Raw genomic sequence first — 24850 nt, forward strand, 5'->3', positions numbered from 1 at the left:
ATGTTCCAAATACTGAAAATACTTTTCAACAGCGATCAGAGCTCAGATAGAAACTAATATAGGGCCTAGTGATAACTAGTTAAAAACAGGGTATCCATGCAAGTCATTCACTATTGAAAACGTCAGCCTTATAATGTCTTAAATCTTATTAATTTGGAATCTCGCTCCTGTGATGAGGTAGCCCTGCCTGTAACTTCTAAGAACAGATGTAGACATCATACCACAAGGATGTCCTCCAAAGATGTCGATTCAAACCACAGCCAGCTTTCCACAGCAGGGCTTGCCAGTGCATGCCAAGGCCAATTGCTTTTCAACAATCACTCCTGGGCTTCAACAGGGCTTACTCCAGGCCCATTCGGTGCTTAAAACTCTGGCTTATAGCCTCCTCTACCCCCATCAACTAGTGGAACTGTGCAAAATGTGAGGAATACAAATAAGTCTACATCTGTCTTCCTGAAGAAATTTACTCCATCTATATGTCCACCCGGCTGCCTTGCAAATGTATTTTGAAAATACAAAATACATGTATTTTAAATAAATATTTTTTGGGCACCAGTATTTTATAGTTTATTTTGGTACATTGGTCATGAGGGTATTTTGGAACATGATACATTTTGACACATCTTTGCCTATCTCTGAGTGGAACATCCATATGGAATTGCCAGCAGTGCTGTGCAGCAACAGTCTCCAAAGTTTCTGCAGTATTTCTTGCTCAAACATTTATTCTGATAGACATGATGAATGAGCTGCTTTCATTTGCTGAGCAAATGCCTTTGGTTGATGGCATTAGGCCATCAGTATGGGCATTGGTCTCACAGATAAGATAGAGAGGGGCAACCGTGGAGAGATCCAGCTGAATACATGCAGGCCAAATAAGTTATCTTCTAGAGAGAATAACTTGGGACCATCTTTTCAGATGGTGTTAAAAATAGAACACCCTAGGAACACACAAGTGCACACTGTATTTATTCACTCTCTCAGTATCTTACAACAATGGGATCATAGCCAAATATGGTGGCCATGAATCTCTCTCCATTACATGTATTAGCATTAATACACTGTATACAACTTTTTTTACGGAGAGAGCACAGAGGATCCTCCTGCTGAATGAGATTAACCACATGCCAAAGCAGAGAGAGATATAGTCTAATCAGAGTAGACTCTATATCAGCAGTAAAGAGTGGGGAGGTGAGTATGAGTTGAAAGATTTAGAGCTCTTGTGATTTCACAGGGCCTTAACCCCTGGAAACTGGAGGGCCTTCCAGTGAGCTAGGCAGCCATAAATATTGCTCCTGGCTCCTGGCTCTGCTCCACTCTGGGCTCTCTGAGCTAGTGGTCATTCTAAAGGGGCACTATGTAGGACCTAAAAAAGAAGGCCGAAGGTGCTTCTGAACAAAGAGCCGGGAGAGAAGGCCGACCCAGGTTCAAAGAACGAGCATTAGGGTTAACATCTAAACTATCCTTATAGTGGTGATGTAGCTTCCAATTACTTGTCAAATCGTTGACTGAACTTACGTAACTTGACCCATACTCAACTTCCCTTACTTGACCAATACAATGACCATGGGGAATTGGTATTTTGTAGAATATGAATAGACATTTTCCTAATTTAGGAAGATTAAAAATCAAGAACATTTATGTAATGCACATCAGTGTTCTTGAAAAGAAAAACAATTTGCCTCTCCTCCCATAATGCCATTGACTGTAAATGTTGTCTTGCAAACACAAAGGACACTGCTCTTCCTGTCCCCTTTCCTTTTCTCTTTGATTCCAAATTGTACTACAAGGTTGTTGTGGAAACCACTTTGAGGCTCTCTTCCTGGGACACAAAAGCAGGAGCCCAACACTTGTGGAGAGTGGCAGTGTGGAATTCCCAGGGCTTTTATTTCAGATGTGGCTCCTTTATTTGTTGCCCAGGGGAGAGACTGGCAAGAGGAAATACAGTATGATTGTGGCTAAAGGTCATTCTTGTCCTGGGAGTCTGCTCCATGCTTCAGTGCTCATACTCACAGGCGTTGACGATGCCATTTCTTACACATTGCCTGAAATCCTATGCACATAGGCTAATGGAATATATTTAGTGTTAAGTAAAGATTCTGCTCTCCACAGTCTTCCAGAATTTAGCTAATTGAGATATGTCATTAAAAGATAAGGATTATGAAAATAATAAGATATGCTTAATTAATTAACACCTAAGCATGGATGGGAAAGCAGTCAAAATACTTTTCCCAAACATTCAGAATGCTGTATATCTAACCTAGAGGTGCTTTGGTAGAGGTCAATATTTCAATGTGACTGGAAATTACTGCCATATGTACATATGAAAAATCCTGGGCTTTTAAGTATAATCCTATTAGTCTTGCCTGGGAATATTAGCTCAAACAGGCTCTTACAGAACACCTTTAGGATTAGTGAGCCACTCACTCTGGATGTCTAGCGCTGTAGAAGATCCACGCTGTCATGAGTGGCCTGTTCAAACCAGGGCCACAGGGTGTCCTGCCAAACCCCCAAGGTCAGGCCTTATCCCTGGCCACGGCTGCATCATTAAAGCTGCAGATTAGACTGTTCAGACTTGGATGGGCACAAGCTATTCACCAATGTTTTCTCTTTTGCCACTTGGTTTTCCTCTCACTGTACAAGGACTTGTTTAATGTACTGTGCATCGCAGGTTGAACAGAGTTTGTCGATGACTCCACAACAGCAGTAAGGCTCTTGGGGCTGAATGAATAAATCAATTAGCTGGCCTTGGATTTGGGAGCCAATCTAATAGAAGTATACATGTCACATCCTTGAGCACTCCAGTTTTTGATTGCCGAGGTGAGGTCAGATAAAACCTTTCTTGATTAGGCCTTGAATGGCATCCCTGTCTTTCAGAGATGGAGCCCCCTGAGTGTCTTCATTAATAGTCAACTACATGCTGTAGAGAGTAAACGCCTGAATCCTCCATGGCATTGGAAACAACAACAAAGCTTTGGTTTAGCAGCTGCAGGACTTTCTCCAGCACTCACACATAAAGGTCATTGCAGATTAAATATTGAGTCTCTCGCTCATTACTAGTCAATTATGCATGACTGCTCCGACTACCACAGTTTCTGAAGTAACATTTACAAATTCTCAGTGACCCTCTGAAAAAAGCTATACTGAACAAAAGCCCCAGCTGACAATGCTTGGTTACTGCCATTTCGCACATCAGATATCAAACACTGCAATATTTGCCCATATCATAGCTGAAATACTCCTTCATTAAAAACTAAACAGAAACCTGTAATTCAAAAGAATCATATGCTACAGTACACTCCTTTGGGGATGGCTTGCTTAGCAAACAAACAACATCTTTCATGTCATGTCCAACACAGTTGTTCACAGTCCCAAGAAAAAGATATCAGCTTAATGCAGTCATTAGGTCTGCTGAAAGAAAAGTGGTTTTCATCCCTGGGGAAGAAAGCGTCAAATTGTGACTAACATGTGTAAAAGACATCTCCACTCCCTGATGCTGCAGCTGACAAGAGTGTCTGAAGTGAGGGGAGTGGAGGCTGGGAAGTAACAAGAAGATACAGGGATTAGTGTGAAAACAGGGAGAGAGAAAACAAAGCGACATAATGATGAAGGATAAAGGGATGTGACAAAAAGAGGGGTGTGCTTTTTCTTGACCTCTGAATGCAGTGTTTGCTCTCTTGTCAGGCAGAATAATGGTGGACTGTTTGCTAAAAGCAGCAGTGTGTCCACAGAATATAAAACTGTGGGCCCAGCGACTCATGAGCAGAGTTGGGTGTTTGTTGAGCCTTCTCTCAGGGCCAGCCTCCAATTGTTTCATTTAGTGCAGCATGTTTCAACTGTATTACACAGTTGTTACTTTTGTCAACAAGGTTGCAAATCCTTAGGAAAACAAGTCTCCCTTTTAGAGAAGAAGAACCCTCTTAAGAGCTGAATTTGTAATTCCTCAAGAATTAGAAAGAGGGCATTCAAGAAGAACTGGGCCTGCATGCAGAAATGGGCTAACCTGCATGTTTAAGATAGGCATATTATGTTGCCAAAGTGAAGGAAAAAGGCAAGTGAAGCTGTCTGTAAGATAGTACTGTATGTAGCTTCATGGTATTGGTCACCGAACAGTCGACAGGCAGGATTAGGGACATGTACAATCATACGGTTATCATACCGCAGAATAAAACAAATAATTTTAATAATCCATTTGTGTTGATGTGCATATCATATTGACCCTCTATGCAAACACTGCATTGGAGCCCTTAGGACAATGGACATGAAAAATCTATGATTTTGAGAAAGAAAATGTAAGTTTCTATTTTAACTTGAATATTTTGAGTACCTTACTTAATTTTCATTTGTTCCACAGAAACAATAAATATTCAACGTATCCATCTGCATAATCTCAAAGTTATTTTTTGCATCTCCTAATAAATATTATGTTACATTTACTTTTATATACATTAACTTTACTGCAACTGTCACAACTGTATGAGTTCTGTCATATCAAAAACTACCACCTCAACAAAAAACATGAACATGAGTGCAGTTGTAATACAGTTAGAATTAAATAAGAACCAACATCAGAGGTCTATTGGTTAGGGGGATAATGCACCACAAAAAAACAGAAATTACCCACAATTCCCTAGCAAATATGCTCCCTTCCGTTGCAAGGGCATTGTGGGTAATTGGGAATTTCTGTTCTTTCTGATGCATTATCTCACTAACTAGCATACCTGTGATGTTGGTTCTTGTTTCATTCTTACTGTATTACATCTGTGCTTATGTTCATGCAAGTATTTTGTTAGAAAAACTGTATTTTTTTCTTTTGTGGGAGCACCCTTTGAAGAACTCTTATAGGTTTGATGTTGAACCCTATATTAGAGAAAAAGAGTAAGATTTACAAACGTTTTTTTAGAAGGATGTAAATAAAATAAATACATTTGGAACTTAAACAAAATATGTTTCTGAATCTGGTTACAGCAAGTAACTAAACAGAAACAAAAAGTACAGTTCTGGACTAGAAAAATGAACCAGATCCAACTTACAATAATGAAGCTGGAAGTTGTTTTTACACTAAAAGCTAATTATATCATACATAAAACTAATACTTGAAATGTTTATGCAAATAGTTGTCTCATTTTTTTGAAGTAGAGCCAACACAATATTTGTTACAGTGATAACCACCCTCCTGACCAGTGGCCAGGGCTCTCGGGCTAGAGGAGCTATCTGCAGGCCACATTCTTGGAGCACTGGTGGCATGATGCAGGGGTGAGTGGGAGTTCAGGGGGAGACACGCTCACTCGCTACATAATGAACTAACTTATTAAAAAATAACAGAGAACACACAAAGACCAGCAGAAATTGTCAGGTTCAGCATTTCACTAATCATTCCCAAGCCACTTTGTTATCTATCTATGATGGACATCTCACCTAAAGGCAGTACACACCTGGATTTGGGGCAATTCATTAGAATTACAGACAATTTATATTTTCAGAACAAATAAACATTCAGTATTCTTCAACGTTGGAATTCCTGAATCAAATCAATGTTTGAATAGCTCAGTTTTTAGGATTACAGCAATGTTTTTGCATTACTGGAGGATATACAGAATCCACCATATCTGCATTAACACAGCTAAATATCAAAGGACATAAAATATAAAGACAAGCATCTCTTGGTCCCATTTCTGTCTGGGACGTTTTAACTGAAAAGCACTCACACTGCAGTAAGTGGCCAATCCACTTACTGCAATGTAAACTACAGTGCCCTGCGTAAATCATGGGACAGTGAAGCATTGTTTCTTCTTTTGACTCTACACTCCAAAAGTGATCACAACACTTGCATAGTCCCCCTATTTTAGCGTACCCAAAAGTAATGGTATAATTGATAGGTGTTTCAGGTAAGTCAGGTGTGTTCCGTCACATAATTTGTGCAGGCATAAGAGCTGTCAATGTGTAGTATTGATTCTAGGTTATGGATTTGCCTTTGGAGTTTACTATTGGTGTCTGTCAACATGAGGACCAGTGTTGTCAATGAAAGACAAGGAAGCCATTATTAGGCTGAAAAATCAGAAAAATAGCCGAAACCTTTGGCTTGCCAAAATCAACAGTTTGGAACATCTTTAAAAATAAACAAAAGCACTGGTGAGCGTCACAATTGCAAACCGACTGGCAGGCCAAGGAAGACTTCCACAGCGGATGGCAGAAGATTGCTCACCATAATTAAGAAAAACCCCAAAACAACTGTCCTGCAGATCAGGAACACCCTCCAGGAGGTAGGCATGAATGTGTCAGAGACTACCATCTGCAGAATACGTCACCAGACAAACTACAGATGCTTCAATGCAAGTTTCAAACCACTAGCTATCCTCAAAAAGGATGGTTAGGTTAGAGTTTGCTAAAAAGTACTTAAAGCCTACAGAGGTCGGGAAAAAGGTATTGTGGCCAGATGATCTGCCCAAGATTTACAGCATAGCACCTCATCTGTGAAACATGGTGAATGGTGAGTTTGGGCATGTACAGCTGCCACTAGAACTTGCTAACTTGTCTTAACCCTCTAGCCCCCATAGCGGCCGTCGACGCCCGTTCTACATTTTACTAGAGCGCCTGTGGACGGCCTTGATTTTCTAACCCTATTAAATGTATCAACAACTGAAAATGAACTAGCTAACAATAGTACATCCTACACGCAAGGTTGTCACTGTAAAATCGGATCTGGAAAATGTTCATGTTGTCATTAGACATTTAGTAGTTAACTTTTTCTCAGTAACAACAGTAACTGTTGTCACGAAAATGTCTGCACCGAAGCATCATTGTTTGTTCAGCTTGGATGAGGCAGCCCGACAGTGTTACGAGAGTGATGAAAGTGAGACTGATTCTGTCGCTTTCCCCTTGGAAAATGATGATGACATTGTGAGTGAAAGTTGGTGGATAGGTAGCCTAAGCCTCAATTGTGATACGTTTGATCGCTTAGGGAAAGACCCCCTCAGGGTTGCTATCTAGCGGGACCTGTCTCTTCATCACACCTGAAGAGGGATCGCTGTCATATCACCAGTAGTGGTCATATGAAAGCTATAAGCTCTCGAGTTGCAGCGATTTCTCACTATATAGTTTTGAAAAGGAAATTACTTCAATTTGTCTTTGTGATTGTGTGATTTGAAATGTTTTGGAATGGACGACTTTCAACTTCGCTATCATTAGCAAGACCTGTCTCGTCATCATAGCCGAAAAGGGAGCACTGTTTTTGGGAGCAGAGAACACCGCAGTCAGGCTTGCATATGAGAGCCATAATCTTGAGTAATCTCGAGTCAAATTATATTTATATCTGTGTGAATTGAAATATGTTTTGCTTAGAAGGCTCACTTTCAATTACTATTTTATATTACTGTTCAGAAAAGCGACCTCGCTAAGAGTGAGTGTTCAACTTTTGTGCTGCGATCTGCCTCTGTGTCTCTCACCATAACCATACTGTAATGATAAAATATAGATAGATAGCTAGCTAACTGTGGCTCTACTCATTTAAGTCTGATGGCTTCAATCTGTAAACATTCATCAAATTTGAATAAAGAGTATGAAATAAGAAGTGTCATTGAATTAAAGTGGTGTGAGTCAACATGAATATACATATAATATATACAAATAAATATAAATCATTCTTCCGTGGACTTGGTGTCATATTTAAGAGGATATTGTGGTCTTAAAAACTAAACAAACTTGGAATGGTCCATTTTCCTTTGTTTTATAGCTATACCCGTTTGTTTAGACTGGCTAAGTACACGTTTGGCAAGGACGTGTACTTAATTAAGGAGACTGCCAGACGACAGTACTCAAAGAAGCTGAAACAACAATTCGACTCCTCGTCAGTCTGGAAAGGCCTTCGAGAGATCACGGACTGCAAAACCAAATCCCCCCACTCTATGGATGACCTTAGAATTGCAAACGACCTGAATGACTTCTACTGTAGATTCGACACACAATGAAACAGTCCTGACTCTGACCCACACAACCAACCCACCTCCATAGCTATCACACCTCTTCTTCCCAGCCTGGACAGAGACACTTTTTTTTTTCAGAAAGGCTGTAGTATAACATAGAGTCATGTTCCCTGAGCACAGCAGAGCAAGCCATGTCAGTTCTCAAAAGAATCTTCATTCATGTGTAGGTTTATTTCAGTATCCATGGGGCCTACTTGAGCCCTCAGAACTTGTCAAAACAGGCAGTGTTTGGAGAGTGAGCTGCACATCAGCACTTTAATGCCATCGCTCCAGGCTTCAGGAAGCTTGCCTCACTCATACCCACCACTCCTAGGGACCACCTCCACCTTTCATCTCCCACAGACTGCTCCTCCCATTCATTTCTCAGCCAGATGAATCCCCACATCCTGCCTATCAGGCTTAACTTAGTGAGGACGCAGGGGTGGGAGGTGGGGGATAGATCTACACAGAATCCCCAGAGACACTCGGCAGCACCTATGCCACCCCCACAAACCTCTCGGATGTCTGATATCCAGGTTGATACTGCTAACTTACTCACAGCGAGCGTGCAACAGATGCCATCACCCTCAATGTACTTGAAAGATATTTTATCCCTTTATATTTTACTGCTGTACTGCCCATCATATCATAATCATAGGAACAGCCAACAAGACAACATCACAGTACACAAATCAAGCACCACCGCTGCTTGTAATCAAAGCCATTACAGTTAAACTAATCTGTTATTGGTATCGGATATGGAGCTTCATAGCAGTGCCAGCTTCATCAGCAAGTAGCAGGCAGCTGATCCCATGGGACTGTGCTGGGTGAGTGTGTGTGTGAGACAAAGTGAGGGTCTGTGCCTGTCAGGCTCCAGTCACGACACCCGTGCCCAAAGGGAGAGGGCTGTGAGGCTGCTACTTGGGCCCAGCTGTCAGCAGTTTCTCAAAGAGCATGGAGAAGGGCTGCATGGGCTCACTGCTGGGAATCAGGGGCCAAAACACATTATCCAGGGTGATTTATTGAGCGAAAACATTGCTGCTGTGAAGCTAGAAAACTTGGAGCAGCAATCACCATGCACCCTCTGAAAATGGATCAGTCGTGATCACAAGATTGTGTTTGGAATCTTCTACAGAGGTGCTAAGATATAGGCCGTTTCCATAGAGGGAAAGAGGGACTTTACTTTCTTTCATATAATTTCTGTTTTAATGCAACAACAATGGAATGCACAACACTTTGTGCTTTTCATCTAAACTGTGCCCGAATAGCCTCTGTTCTGCAAGAATGACAACCTAAGGCAGGGATGACGACACACATCATCATCCAGGGAACAAGCCTGGGCCTGGGGTTTCCATATAAGCTTGGCAATTTGCCTCCGACATGTGAACCCTGACTCTGTTCCCTCACTCTGGTAGCACACTAAGGGGATAGGGTATAAGGAAAAGGAATGATGGGGTCTACTCTCTTTCATTCAATAATAAGGGCACCATGTCAATACTACAGGAGGACATGGCAGCTCACAGGAGTTGGCTATCTAGCAAAGTAGGTCAAGAAAATACCATACTACATGAATTCTATAAAACATCTCAGTAACTTTGTAATTACTCTGCAACAACATAGTATCAATATGCTGTTACATGGTATACAGTGATCAGTTATTTTTACACAAGCGGAGTAAGGAACAGTCCTTGTTATACAGCTGTTTACTTCATCTTAATGCACACATGAATTTCTCACTGTTTTTTTGTCCCTTAAATTGAACCTCATGTCAGTTGCCAGTAGACATCAAGGGAGAAAACATTTGAGTTGCTCTTATTCACCCCAGCTGGGCATGCAGAGCTCTCTGAATGAGAGGAGAAGAAAAGAAAGATTGAGAGAGAGAGAGATTGAGAGAGATGACAGCACATGCCCTCTGTGCCAGATACTGTATGCCCCTCCCAACTGTGCCAGACACAAGGTCAACTAGTTCTGGTAGCCCAACATTGTAGTCAATGTTGTACACTGCTTTTGTCCTTACCACCATTAATCAAGTGTCCCACTTACTGAGGTGTGTTTATGTTCTGAATGTAGAAAGGGTAGATTATTAAAGAAACATTAGCTGTGAGGAATCCTTCTCACTCCCACAGCTTCCCCCACTAGTCACCAGTGGCCGACAGAGACTTCCTTTATTGTTTTCCTTATCCATCTCTTTTAGTTAATTGACCACACGCCTTATTATTTGTCCAGTTTATAAGCCTGGTTTTTGCTTCACCTGCTGTTCTGTTTTGAACTAATGTTCCATGGATGTACCTGTGTTTCCCTGAGACAATTTAAGTAAAGCTATGTTTGATTTTGGCAACTCTTGAGTCCTGTCTCCTCTCTACACTTGGGTCCACCTTAAACCACCTGTTATAGCAAGACAGAACCAAACATGGACCCAGCAGAGATAGACAGCGGATGGAACCCCAAGGCACTTATCACCGCTTTTCGCCACCACAGATGAGATCAAGGATTACCTGGCTTCCCAAGAAATGGTAAATTACCTTGATTATTTTGTCTATATGTCCATTCGGGTGGATAATCGTGTTTGAAAGAGTCGCCAAGAGCGCTGGCCTGCAACTTCCTCACCACCCGAGTCCCGAACAGCTGTCGTGACGTCATTGCCTGAGTGCCTTCAATCCTTCTTGAGTCTACCTCGGTCTGCAGCCGAGGAGCCCATGCAGGTGGGGAGAACCCGACTCTCTTAAGCTGAACGGGATCGCCGAATGAGATAGATGTTGCCTCTACTGTGGAGGACCAGACCAGTTTTGTTCGTCCTATCCTGAGCTCCCGGGAAGGCCAGATTCAAGCAGGAGGGGGATATCATTATAGCAGCTATCATCTCTCCCGAGTCTGCTGGTTCTTGTGTCATGTTGGCTGCCTTTTTCTCCTCGGATGAGCAACTCCATTCTATCTGGGTATTCCTGGACTCCGGATCGGCTGGCAATTTTATGGATGTTGGCTTGGTCAAACGACTCAAGATTCCCCTGGCTAGTCTCGACCATCCTGTTACCATTACTGCCCTTGATGGTAGACCTCTGGGTTCCGGACGGGTTCGCCACCTCAACACTCCCCTCCGTCTATCTGTGGGAGGCCAGCATCAAGAGAGCATCCTGCTCCACCTCATCCACTCTCCTTTTTTCCGGTGGTTCTTGGCTACCCATGGCTGGTCCGTCACAACCCCCACATTGACTGGTACCTCTGTGCTGTTATAGGGTGGGGCCCCACCTGTCATGCCACCTGCCTCTTCCCTAGACCCTCTTCTTAGTTCCTCCAGTCTCCAGACCCTCCCGAGTTGTCCCGAGTTCTCCCCGAATGTCTCCTGCTGTACCCCTGACCAGCTCCCAGCCCGTGCCCCAGACCAGCTCCCAGCCTGTGCCCCAGACCAGCTTCCTGCCCATGCCCCAGACCAGCTTCCTGCCTGTGCCGCACACCAGCTTCATGCCCGTGCCCCAGACCAGCTTCCTGTCTGTGCTCCAGACCAGCTCCCAGCCCGTGCCCCAGACCAGTGTCCAGACCACTATGAGGCTGCCACCGCCTCTGCACATCGTTGGGGGCCAGCCGCCTACACGGTCTTGGCCACGAAGAGCGGCCCTGGCTTCTGGCCTGGGACATCCTGGATCCGGCCCTGGTCCGGAAGTTTCATCGCCTCTACCCTGGGTGCCCCGGGGGAACATCAGGTGCCGTTCCTATAGGAGGGGGTACTGTGAGGAATCGTTCTCATCCCTACTGCTTCCCTCGCTGGCCACCAGTGGCCGCCAGAGAATCCCTTTATTGTTTTCCTTACCCATCTTGTTTAGTTACTTGACCACACCTGTACTTTATTATTTGTCCATTTTATAAGCCTGGCTTTTGCTTCACCTGTTGTTCTGTCTTGAACTTATGTTCCATGGATGTACCTGTGTTTCCCTGTGACAATTTAGTTAAAGCTATGTTTGACATTGGCAACTCTGAGTCCTGTCTCCTTTCTGCACTTGGGTCCAACTTAAACCACCTGTTACATTAGCACCAGAGAGCACAGGTACATGACATAGTGACAAAGGCTAGAGGAAGCAAAGACACTGACAAATAACATTCCTCTTTAGATAGAACTGCAGGTCCCACCCTAAATGATTAAATCCTGTCTGTAAGGGAGCTTCTATCCCCAGGTTGGTGCAGGCAGCTGTTACCAGGGGATGGCTCTGTAATGAACTCCCAGATGTTTTTATCTGGGGAGGACTTTCAAAAGCAAAATCACTACCAAACGTTTTATTACAGGCCATAAGGAAATCCTGACACTCTCCACAGTTAAACAGAATCATAAAACATCTTAAAAATATGTACAACACACTTTTCTATATAATTTACTCAAGCCTTACGGTGTTGCATACAGCAGCTGTATGTCCTTAGGACTGACAAAAGGCTGCATCTCCCACAGGCAGGGGAGGGGGGGGGATTTCATTAAGAATGGACTAGAAAAACATCAGGAAAAATGCAGTCAGGTTTATCATGTGTTGAGATGAGGGGATTATACCCAGTCCCACACAGACTCTCCTGACCTCCCACTTGCGTGTGAGCGCATGTTCTCTCTTACCTTTTCTGCCCTACCGCACGCTATGAAGCGAAAGCTAATCCCTCATAACCTGGGATTAGAGAACAAGGGAGGGGAGGGAGATGGATTCAAATATGCATTCAAGTGACACCAGTGATTACCATATGGAAAATGTTGTTGATCAACATGAACTCGGCAGACGTTACCACAGCCTTCAATGGTTCAGAGAACATGGGGGTGGGGGGGGGGGGGGGGGGGGGGGGGGCGTTGAGGCATTTACTGTGACCTGAATTTATCCAGTTTCATGAGGCAGAAATAACACACAAAACTGGCCTGATGTGTTTGTTGCTGCAGACATGCAATGGTAATTAGATAGGAGAGAAACATTCCTCTCTGTTTAATGTGCTACCATGTAAAGATCACTGTTCCAGTCTGGAATGTACTGTTCTTCCCAACAGTCCCACACTTATCTTGATTAGAGATTTTGCACACACAACTTTATACTTCTATCCTTATAATCTATTGAAAAATGAAGACAACCATACTTTTAAGGGCAGAGACTTTTTGTGAAGTGAGTGAAAAGTATCCTTTCTAAAAGACTACCCTCCCATCCTGTCAACTTGGTCCAGAAGCAGAAAGTATGAGAGAGTGAGAGAGAGGGAGAGAGAGAGAGAGAGAGAGAGAGAGGGAGAGAGAGAGAGAGAGAGGGGAGATGGAATGAAAAGCAACTGTCTGTCAGTGGGAACATCCTTGATGCTGACTGACTGGCTGGATTAGGGGCTGGAGGCAGACAGGGATTCAGCTCCACAAACAACTGCCTGGGAATGCCAGGGCTTGTGTGTGCTCAGGTAAGCTCACCTGAATGCACAGGGGGCAAAAGGAGACAGAGGAAGGGCTGGTGGGTGCACAAAAACACTACAATTAACTCACTAAACATGACAACCACCCCCCCCCCCCCCCCCCCCAAAAAAAAAAAAAGGTTCTGACACTTTTTAAGTGATTAAATACAGTTCCTGTTCCAGGACAGTGTCCCTGGCCTCTGAAAACAGGTGAGAGATTTCTCCACAGAGAGAAAACAGAAAGCCACAAACATATACAGTATCTTCAACCCTCAGTGATTATTCATTGAAAATCTAGACAAGTTTGATCTTGACAAATCTAGACAAATAGCAAGACACACACATGTCTCCCAGAATATGACCCTGTCATCTCCTTTCCCCAGTATTCATCCACCTGTAAACCAGCTCTAAAGACAATTCCAATGGTTATTGACTTTCAATAGTACATTTTGAAATGCAACTACTTTTTCATATTTTGATTCCTTCATTTCATAGCACTAAAGGGATATGCTTTCCAAGAGGTTCACACAACAGGACAGTCAGCTCCCATTCTTTTCACAATGTTCCAATTATATGTCACACACACAAATGAGGTGAAGAATGTGTTTCTAAACATCTGGAGTTTATTCTTTTTCGGTTTAAAGCACCAACAGATCCATGATGGACAGAGTTGAGAGTGAGCAACAGGCAGGCACACGTTTTTCAATGGTGGTAATTTGTGTTGAAAACATTCTCATTATACCAATACTCCAGATTAGACCAATATATTACAACCAACAGTTTGCATTTCAGCATGGGTGCCGTTTATCTAGCTTTAAGGGAGTCCCCCAATGCCATACAGACTTACAACCTTTAAGTTGGGGGGCTATTTCACCCCTTTCAAAATTAACAGAGTGATAAATCACCTTGCTTGGACAGCATTTGGCAGTGACCCAAACCTAAGAAGGTCAAAGGTCACCATCAGCTTTTCCAGTAAAACCATGCCTGAATAAATGGCTCCTTTCCAAAATAGATAAGAACTACCATAAGTCTTCTAATAGTGCAATATGAAAAGCTTGGCATTTCACATGCATTCCGCCTTTAGAAAGAAGGGAAGAAACCTAAAACAACTGAATGCACTAATGAGTGCAGGCAGTGGGTGGGTTTCTTTATCTGGAGAGGGGCTATGGAAACCCTAGAACAATCAGTATTGGAGTGAGCTGGTCCCAGTCCAGTGCCCTCAACTTTGAGCACAGGCACAATGACAGAGGGAGGTGGCTACAGTGAGAAAGCCTGTCTATCCCTGTCTCAAGGGACCACACACACACACACACACACACACACACACACACACACACACACACACACAAGGCTGTGACGGTCATGGGATTGTAGGTAGCATTCGATCATCATGCAAATAATCATTATAACCGTCATAACAGTTCAGTTCCAAATGTTTATATTTAAATAGGTTATGTCTGTCTGAGGTTGATCCTCCCCTCTGATTGGTGTCTTAGAAATAAATGTCTACAAATGCTGTGTTACAAATTGCAGTGTTTTAGCAATACCAATATCATGTACCAACACCCAAAATTGGCCGCATGGAGGATATAGAGAAAAACATGTTTCTGAAAACACGTGTGGATTGCTGAGAACTGAGGGGGAAAATGTTACAGTAGCTTTAGTAGAGCAACAACACATTTTGAAGAAATCGTGCCTTTTGGGATAAAAGCACTACAGAAGAAGAAGTTGTAAGGAGCATTTTTAGTATGGGCCATCATAGATATCCTTATACCCCCCTCATTTTAAATTAATATGGCTTTGGGGCCAAGACCATACTCCTTTTGAATGGCCATATATAAATAAATGATTGGTGCAGTGAGACCAAAGATGGTTAGACATGTTTGTAGCAGTGTAAAGAACACAAAGATATGACAAAAGAGTGCCAGGTATGTTTGTCCTTTAAATAGTTGGCAGAAAAGTATCCTAAAAATGTTAAAATAAAAATAAATTGCTGTTATTTCATCCCTAGTGTCAATATTTTACATGTAAACAAGTAGTAAAGGATATATCAATGACTAATATCTGCTGATTAATATGATATGCAAAATGACTCCTCATATGATGTAAGTGTTAGGAAATATGAAAACAAATCTGCCCTGGGCACTCTATTGGAAATCCCATTTTTGTCCAATGGAGAGATATAAATCACATTTTAGTAAAGTCTTAATAATGAGACTATAAAACCTCTCGATAAAGGATAAAGAGAGACCTAAGAAATTTGACATAGGGCCATTGCAGATTTTGTCCACAGCTGCTTCATGGCTGTCTTTTTCAAAATGACTGCCAAGCATCGCTACAGGGCCTATACCACTCTCATTTTGAATGACCATAACTGAATTAATTATTGGTGCAGTAAGCCAAATTATGGTTAATACTGTTTGTTGTAGAGAATGCATTAATGTGATGTGCGCTAGATAACGGTTCTGTTAAAACAGCACAACATAATCGTGACCAGGTTACCACAGAGTTCACCATTACTATCTAATGTTCACATGCATAGTTAGCAACATGTAGACTCGAGTCATCACATCAGTAAACTCCTCATGATTACTTCTAAGTTAAAAGCATGGTAATAGCATATAGGGTATTCTTAATGGAATCTAGAATCTGACAGGATCGAGTGTCTGTCACACAGGGATGAGCAAATCATTATCAATCATTATTAATCATATATAATGGAATGATGACTTGTATCAGTTGTTCATGTGACCACTAGTGTGTAGAGTCCGCTTTATCATGTCCATAACTGTCTGAAGTTGTACTGTGGAACACATGTATGTCTTTATTCTAATCCCGTCAATTCCTTCTCTATCTTTTCAATAATCTTTGGTTTTCTACTACTTCTTCAGCTTGTATTATACTTTTATACTTCACTTATACTATTATAATTCACTATACATTTTGAGATCCCAAACCAACTCTACAATGTGTAGTCTGGCTCCACTTAAAGAAATTCTAAACATATTTCTGATACCATGTATACTTTTTAAGATATACTCACATTTGCATAAAAACCCAATTCCAATGGTTAAATAACTTTGACTTTCAATGGTATATTTTTAACTGCATCTACTTTTTTATATTTTGAGCTGGACACCCTTATCAGACTTTACAATGTGTAGACCTACTCCACTTAATTCACTTCTATACAGAGTTTTAGAACTATTTTGACTTTTTCAGCTATTAGCATTTGAAATTGCCCTAAATTAACATTTTAAGAAGCTTCTCCTCTTTCATATTTTAAGCTAATCATCCCAATCCACCTTTAAAATGATCAAGCTAACCTTTCAGTAAGACACTTTTCCAACATTGGTATTATCTCTCCACTGGATGAATTCCTATGGAATTTCCTATAGAGTGAAACATACAGGGCAGATATCTTGTCACATTTCTGAACACTAACATTATATTAGTTGCAATGTTGTATATCATTATCAATATATAATTTCCCAGTTGTTTATATGTAAGATACTGAAACCAGGGGTGAAAAAACACGGTTTTGACTGGGTACTATCAAAAAGCAGATTTTTGGAGGATATGCATTTCAAAAATGCTGACTTTTGAAAGCTAATTGACACAGTGACCTGACTGACACATTACCGCATGACAGAGCCAGAATACCCTTGTGGTGTACTGCTGTTGCTATTACTAAATAATGGATGTCATACACATCCAACATTTTAAAATCAAAAACATATTTGTTTATTTAACAGAAAGCAAAAATATATGGCATAAAAGAAAGTGCACATATCAAATGAAAAAAGTTAACAAAAGAGAACTTCATAGTGAAAGTGAAAATGCGCTCCCTTTGGGAGGAGATGGAGACAGTTTGATTGATAGATGGATTAAGGTAGTAAAACAATTGTTAATCATTACTAATTTACAATCCTGCTATTGGGAGAAATATATGTATATATTCACACATCCCATTGAACATACAGTGAAGAAATGAATGCTTTTGGCTGCTGAACATGAGAGAACACAGCTGTGCCAGTGTACTAACACCATTCTGCCCCTATTAAGAGTTAGAGGCACTACCTGGGGATTTGGAGCAGCAGCCAGCAGAGCTCAGATCCTTACAAAACAAAGCTGAGTGACTACTTCACAAGCTATGTGCAGGCCAACCCCTTTTGGGGTCACGTCCAGGGTGGCTCCCAGTCACTTTGTGAGCCCGTTTACATGCCATTCCACTGGTTCGTAGATGCTCCTCAAGTGCAATGTAGCACATCTCAAGTGATGATGTTTTAAACATCAACTGTGCTCTAAAAAATGACACAAGAGGCAGTCAAGGCAAGTGTGCTGTATGTTTGCCATATGAAGCAATCTCATAAATAATTTCAACATTTCTATAAAGACTCTCCATAGCGAAAGCTCCCAAATCTTAATTTGTGTTACAGTACATCAAAATGAGAGTACAAGAAAGAGTGCTTTATTATTCAAAGAAGCACATGAAAATGTGTGGAAGTGTTCCATTATCGACAGCATGCAGAAATGTGCATACCCCTTATGCCTCAGTGGCGGCTGGTGCCATTCAAGATCAGCTTTGAAAATTAGTAAATAGAATTTAAATTCTAACTGATAGCAATGCTGTTGTGCCTGGGAACTTCTGTGACCAGGTGCAAAAAACTCACCAAGCCAAACCAGCATACATCATTGTCACAATATTATTATATAATATTTCTAAAACATTTGTCACCAATTTAATTGCATCATAACCGTCATTTCGGTAGTGACATAATGGTTGCGGTCTTGAAAAAAGTGCTTTGAAATATGGTAAAATTGTTTATCATATCAAGATTTGGGTAAATGCACAGCTGGTATAGCTGCAATATGCATGGAGGACTAGAAAAATTAACTTGGAAAGTGACTTTTGTCTCTCTTGAAACTGTCAATGAGTCTAGTAGCAATACTAAATCATTCTGCCGCATAGATGCAAATGATCTATAAATGGAAGGACAGAATTATGGAAGATTTAGACAGACAAATAAGTGTATATTTATTACGTTTATGATATACAGTATAATAAGAGAAAGTATAGCAGTCTGTCACTACCGAGGCATTGTCACTACCGCAACAAAATATAAGGTCCCACTTCAATCAAACCACAACCTGTGCTTTGCCAAATGTGGCATAACTACATCTACATGTACTAAATCATCATCTACGTCGACTAAATGTTTGTATTAGTAGTGATGTTTCAGTTGTGACAAAAATAGCTAGTTTTCCATTTTAAGTCATTATTGATTGTATGACAACTTGTCTGGTTTTCAGATATCCATAAAAAAATTAAAGTTAAAATCCAGAAAATCCTAATGTACATAGATTTTACAATGGAACCTGTTTGAATGTGACTTTTCTTAAAACATTTTCTGACTTTATTGTACGAATTTAAAAAAAGATACACCAATTAGCATTTGGTCATAATGGAGAGGGATGCTACCTCTTTCTTCATATTATTGAGGTTGTGACTTATGACATATTTAATATGGAGCTTTCAACAGAATGTGTTTCGGTAGTGACCTCAACACTGGGGACAGCATTTTTAAGAGTTTCCTACCACTTTTTGGGCCTTAAAAACTCCCTTGTTGCTAAGAGTATATTTTGGGTCATTTTCCTGCTGTATGCGGTCCAATGACTTTGGCGGCATTTGCTTATACTTGGACTGACACAATGTTTCTGTACACTTCAGAATTCATCCTGCTTCTGCCGTCGCCAGTTACATCATCAATGAAGACAAGTGAGCCATTTCCAGTGGAAGCCATAGCCAGTAGGAAGAAGTTTAGAAAGTATCCACTGGTGTGACGAAGTCGCAGGAGTTCCGCGACGGCACCCATGAGTTTTATTTCAGGTCATTCATCTCGGCTAAACAACCACCAGGAGGTATTGTTGAGCATGATGGATATGTTTATATTGAAAGAGTACTGTACTGTAGTTTGTTGTATGAATTGTTTCAAACGCCCTGCGTTTTGTACAGTACGTCATAGCCTCGATAGGCTAAACAAGGTTGCTTTAGCTTGTATAGCTTAACTTTATCTTCAAGTTTGGCTGTATTTGATACCCGCCGATTCGTGGACACGTGACGTGTAAAATACTTTTTTTGAATGTTGTACTTATCATAATAAGATAGCTGACGTAGACATTCGCAATCGCTTGCTTGATCGTTTCAGATTAACATTCAAAGCAGAGCAGTTGAGGTATAGTTACAAGGGGACGGGGAGGGAGAGAGGACTCGCTCATCAATCACGATCAAGCAAGCAATTGCGAATGTCTACGTCAGTTTACAACTGTAGCAAACAGACCTGCGTAATTACAACAGAGATCCGAGCTAAACAAATCTCACTTTGGCTTGTCTCTATTCACAGATTTAAGTCAAACGGCTTGTACTGGACAGTGGAAGGTCATATGCGTTGCGCCATGATCCATGTACGCCTCCTTCCCCCTCTACATATTTCAGAAAAAAATACATGGCTGTAATCGGATGGACCCTGTAGCGTACATTGATGGTTTGTGTAAATCACATTTGTATTAATTTGCAAGTTTGTATTTGTGGCAATACAGAATGAGCGAAACCATGGGGAATACATGTCCGCTATCGTAAATTGTCCATACCAGTCGGCTATACGGAAAAAATAAACGCCTTTGCTGTGGAAGACATTGAAGAGAGAGGTGGCCAAATTAGTTGTCAATAATGGTTGTAAACTACAAGATCCCGGGCCAGCCAGGAGTTTAATGTTTAATCTAAGGATATACTGTATGATCGATGGGGCAGGGTAATATTTTTCTTTATTGTTTGCGATTAACAAACAAAGGCATGACAATTTATCCAGCACGCTCTCCCCCCTTCAAACGATCCCTCAAAAAGCGCTGTAAAAAATAAATGCATCACTATTATTATTATTATTATTATTACATTGTGTGAACGAGAGAAGGCTGCCCTTGCTGAAAATGTGTCATAGCCTCCGTAGGCTAAACGTTTGGTCTAGCTTGTATACGGTAGTTTAACTTTATCTGAAATTTTGCCTGTATTGGATATCCGACGAATTTATGCGAGGGTGCTACCGTGAGGGGGGTGTTGCAAGGGGTTGGAGGAGGGGGGCTGTGTTGCATATCACATGTTAAACAAGCAATTCTGGTGACTTTTGACGGGAGAATGGGTGAATGGAATATGAATATTATGGAGGACGGTTATTGACAGCTGGTGCCGTTCAAGTTTAGGGAGGACGATTGTTTTTTGTTATGAGCATGAAGTTATTTTTATTACAGCATATTGGATGGCTGCCATTCATATTCCATTCATCCAGCTCGAATCAAATAGTCAAAATGTGAGGTTGTTCACCTTACTCCATCTCCATCTTGCATCACATTGTGTGGCGGTGCACGGTGACATACTGTAGGCGCCTGCAACTGTAGATCGTAGCACATGATTGGATGAGTTGGGAGTGACATACTGACAAATATATGCAACGCTTATCTCAGCTGTTTATACAAACCACTATGTTATTCTCCCGTCAAAAGTCGCCAGAATTGCTTGCTCAACATGTGATATGCAACACAGCCCCCCCCCTTCAGCCCCCTCACATTTTAGGCAGCACCCCCTCACTGTAGCCTACTCACATCTTTTCCTGTCATTGATACTGTATATTAGTTTCAAAGCATGGTGTACTTAGAGGCTACAGTAAAAGAAGTCTTCCTTGGTCTGGCCGCTGGCCATGTCCGTTACATGTATTTTAGATGTCCCTTAGATGTGCCGGAAGCCTTAAGCCATCTGCTTTATGCTGATTCTTTTCTATTGTTTAATGTATCAGATTTTCAGTTTTCCGTTTCTGAGCTCACCGGTGCTTTCCTTAATTGTAATGTTCCAATCTATTGATTTTGGTAGTTTTAAGATTTTCTCTATGTTTTTGATAGTTATATTTCAGCCTCATAATGGCTTCCCTGACTTTCATCGGCGTCTCTTTAGTCCTCATGTTGACACCAATAGCAGACTCCAAAGGCAAACACAAAGCAGAAATCTGCAGATCATCTGCATAAATGATGTGACAGAACACACTTGACGAACCAGAAACACCTGTCAAGCCAACACTTTTGGTAACCCTTTGCTTACCCTAACCCTGAATTAGGGGGACCATGTATAAAAAGTGTTGCAATTTCTGAATGGTGAAACCAATATGTACACACATACCATCAAATAAAAGCTTTCAAATCCAAATGTCTAGAGTGTAAAGCCAAAAGAAAACATGTTTCACTGTCCCATTAATTATGCAGGGCACTCTATTTAGTATAGCTTTATCTAAAAAGATAACTTTTTATGTTTCACTAGTTTTTATTTTTCTGATATTCACTGAGTATGATGGTCCTTCTCTTCCTTATCTGATGAGCCTCCACTATTATGTATATTCACTCACAAACCAAGTCTGGAAGACAAAGCGTCAATGGAGAGATACTCTTGAAGTGCCAGAGCATGATAGAGAAACACCTTCATGGTTTATAAGAGGGGGGAGATTATATATATATATATATAAAAAGAGAGAGAGAGAGAGAAAGTGAGATCCATGATAAATATGCCAACTGACCGAATGATACTGGGATTGACTGAACTTGACTGCAATGCTCTGAATCGGCTTGACCACTACCAGTAACACAGATAAAATGTCTCCATTTAGGGTCCTCTTCATGATAATGTGCTGACCCAACACCAATCAATGCTCCCATTAGCTCTTCATCCACCTACTTTGAATGCTATTAACCTATGCATTACTTCAATGAACCCATAGATTTCTCCCAGGTCAATGGAGAGGGAGATCTGTTTAGTGGCCCACTGAGGTGCCTGTGGGAAAAGAGGGCCTCTGTCAAAGGAAGCCTTTGTGTTCCATCACCACCATAGAGGAGAAGAAGAAAGGACACACTGTCAGCCACTCTGCTTAAACTAATCACCACCACCAACATCCATCGCTTGCATACCTAAAAGTGAGAGCCTTTTTTTGCTAATTCAAGTGGCCCATACATCAACAAAATGAAAGGGCCAATCATGCTAGGGTGTCAGAGGCCGCTTCGGCCTGCTGTAGCAAAGGGTAAACAGAGCATCTCTTTGTGTACCAGAGCCAGAAGACAAGCCCCTGTCTCTTATCACCCCTCATGCTCAACAGCCTTTCAAGGATTTCTCAAAGCATCCAGGAAGCCCAGATGAAGAGGGATCATGGGCATGCCAGCCCAGAGGAACAGCATATCCAAATGATTTTCCCCATTGGCTGAGTGAGTGATGGACTGGTTTGAGCATGAGTAGAAATATTATTGAAATTCAAAATCCAGTTGTTGCCAGCTTAATCTGTTTTCAATACTTCATGCACATCAATAAAAATACCCTTGCAAAACATGAATTTCTTGGCCTCAAGAAAATACGCTATGAAAGTCTGCACGTCACAAACTGCACAATGTGTACTGTAACTTAAGACATTCGTCATTTTTGGAGACAGACGTCACCGTTATGATTGCTAGCAAAAGTACATCTGAGTGGTTGCTAACAAACTGTAAATATGTTCTTAGGTGGCCCAAAGTTTACTAAGCTTGCAAGTAAGGATTTACCATCAATTTGCTACCACACTGACTCTCTTTTGCTAGCAATCATAACAATGATGTCTGTCTCCAAAAAGGACAAGTGTCTTCAGTTTTGTTTACATTATGCAGTTTTCGACGTACAGACTTGCATAGCGTGTTGACTCATTCCTTCTGTTGATCTTCCTTTTCTTTCTTTTTTTTATTGCTGATGGAGGCAATTTTATTACTAAAGTTCAGTACCACAAAAACCTGCATATTAAAATACATAGTTTTTGATTTCCAGCATGTGACTTCCTCATTTGGATATCATACACAATTAAACACAAAGGCAACCCTTGAATTGAAGTTTTGCTACATTAACAATCCAACATCAGACCACCTTCACATTGCCCTTTCAATGCAGGCTAAACTTGATAAAAAATCATGTCAGAACAAGATAAAGCACCTGAAGAATCCTGCCTTAGTAAGTAAGGTTTGTCAACATGTTTTAAATTGATTTAGATCAGAATGCTCTACCTTCTCTCAAGCATAACTTCAAGGTTGTTGTTTTACTTTAAGATCCTTACCTGTTGCTCTGTTCTTTATCACTATAATTAATCTAACGTACCATTCACACCGATGCATTCATCCTCTTCTAAAATCGAATATCCCTCTCCATCATGAGATCTACAATTGAGAGGTTTCTATAATGTTCCCAGAAAACCTCTCAATGATAAAAACTGAGTTTTATTTGTATAATTGTTTAAGATAATCCATTACAAGTCTTTGAGCTATAACCGGATGGACAACATTCATCATCCATCAGTACAAAATATGTCTTACCATTGTCTTCAATAGAGAAATAGAAGATGTCACTTGTAGCATTATCACCATTCCTCAGCACGTAGCAAATCTTCATATCATCTATTTCAGCTGAAAAAGAAAATCACATTGATATTCATTAATCTTCATTAACAGTGCAGTGTCAGGAGCTACATCACAGAACATATGTCTCCCTGATCTTCTAATAGCGAAGCTGGATTATTTATAGCCTGAGACCTGGAAATGTGTGAAGTTTACAACCCCTTCTATCTTTAATATTTGATGTCAAAAACATTTCCCTTCAAAGAGGCAGGCTCATCAAAATGTAAAGCCACAATTTTCAAATGCCCATGGGGTAGCGGCTTTATTTACTGTCTGTTTACACTTGCAAGATCCCCTTGAAATATTTAACAGGTATCCTGAAGAAAGCAGCTAGAATGGAATCAAGAAATGTAGAACATGAAGATCGATTGTTCCTTGTTCTTGTATGCTTTTCTGACATTAGTGTGTGCTTAGCCCCGCCTTTGTAATTGTTGACTGTATTTATCTCTGTGTGTAAAATAAATGTTAGCTAGCTATTATGAACAAGGCTAGCATGCGTCTTATTCCTTTAGTTAGGCCCACGCTCACATTTTCCATTCTTCATGTCTATAAGCCCCCCTTCCTACATGTAAGGTCAGACCTGGTATTCACAAAACATCACAATGGGGTCTATTCTCATTTCCTTGTGCACCACCTTATGCATTGCTTTACAGGCCAAATCTGCCTGCAGAGCTCCACCGCATATTCTAATGTCAGCCCAGTATGACACATTAAGTACCATTGTGCCATCTGCACATTTGGGGCAGAGAACCTCACATTTGAGGGCCGTGTCTCTTGAATATCCCAGATATGTGGATTCTCATCTGATAGTTTATGCGCAAAATCTCCATGTTCCCTGCATGCTGGAGAGGCTGCAGTAAGTCCAGCAACACTATTGACAGGGTTCAAATTGTATCTTTTGCTATCACTATTTTATGGATGACAGTTGATTCAACAGTGCGCTAATCAGGTAATTTAATATTGCTCATGTCATGGCTATTTGTTTAAGTGACATTGGAAGGAAT

General features: G+C 41.1%; 1 protein-coding gene across 1 annotated transcript in view; it reads right to left on the reverse strand.

Moving 5' to 3' along the window:
- The window catches only part of frem2b (FRAS1 related extracellular matrix 2b), a 76873-nt gene that overhangs the window by 44492 nt on the left and 7531 nt on the right, over positions 1–24850 (reverse strand). Inside the window, exon 2 of the mRNA XM_083695643.1 lies at positions 23766–23855. Coding sequence (XP_083551769.1) covers positions 23766–23855 — 90 coding nt within the window. The remainder of the gene's footprint in view (positions 1–23765; positions 23856–24850) is intronic.

The sequence above is a fragment of the Argentina silus genome, assembly GCF_951799395.1.
Source record: "Argentina silus genome assembly, chromosome: X".
NCBI classification, from domain to species: Eukaryota; Metazoa; Chordata; class Actinopteri; order Argentiniformes; family Argentinidae; genus Argentina; species Argentina silus.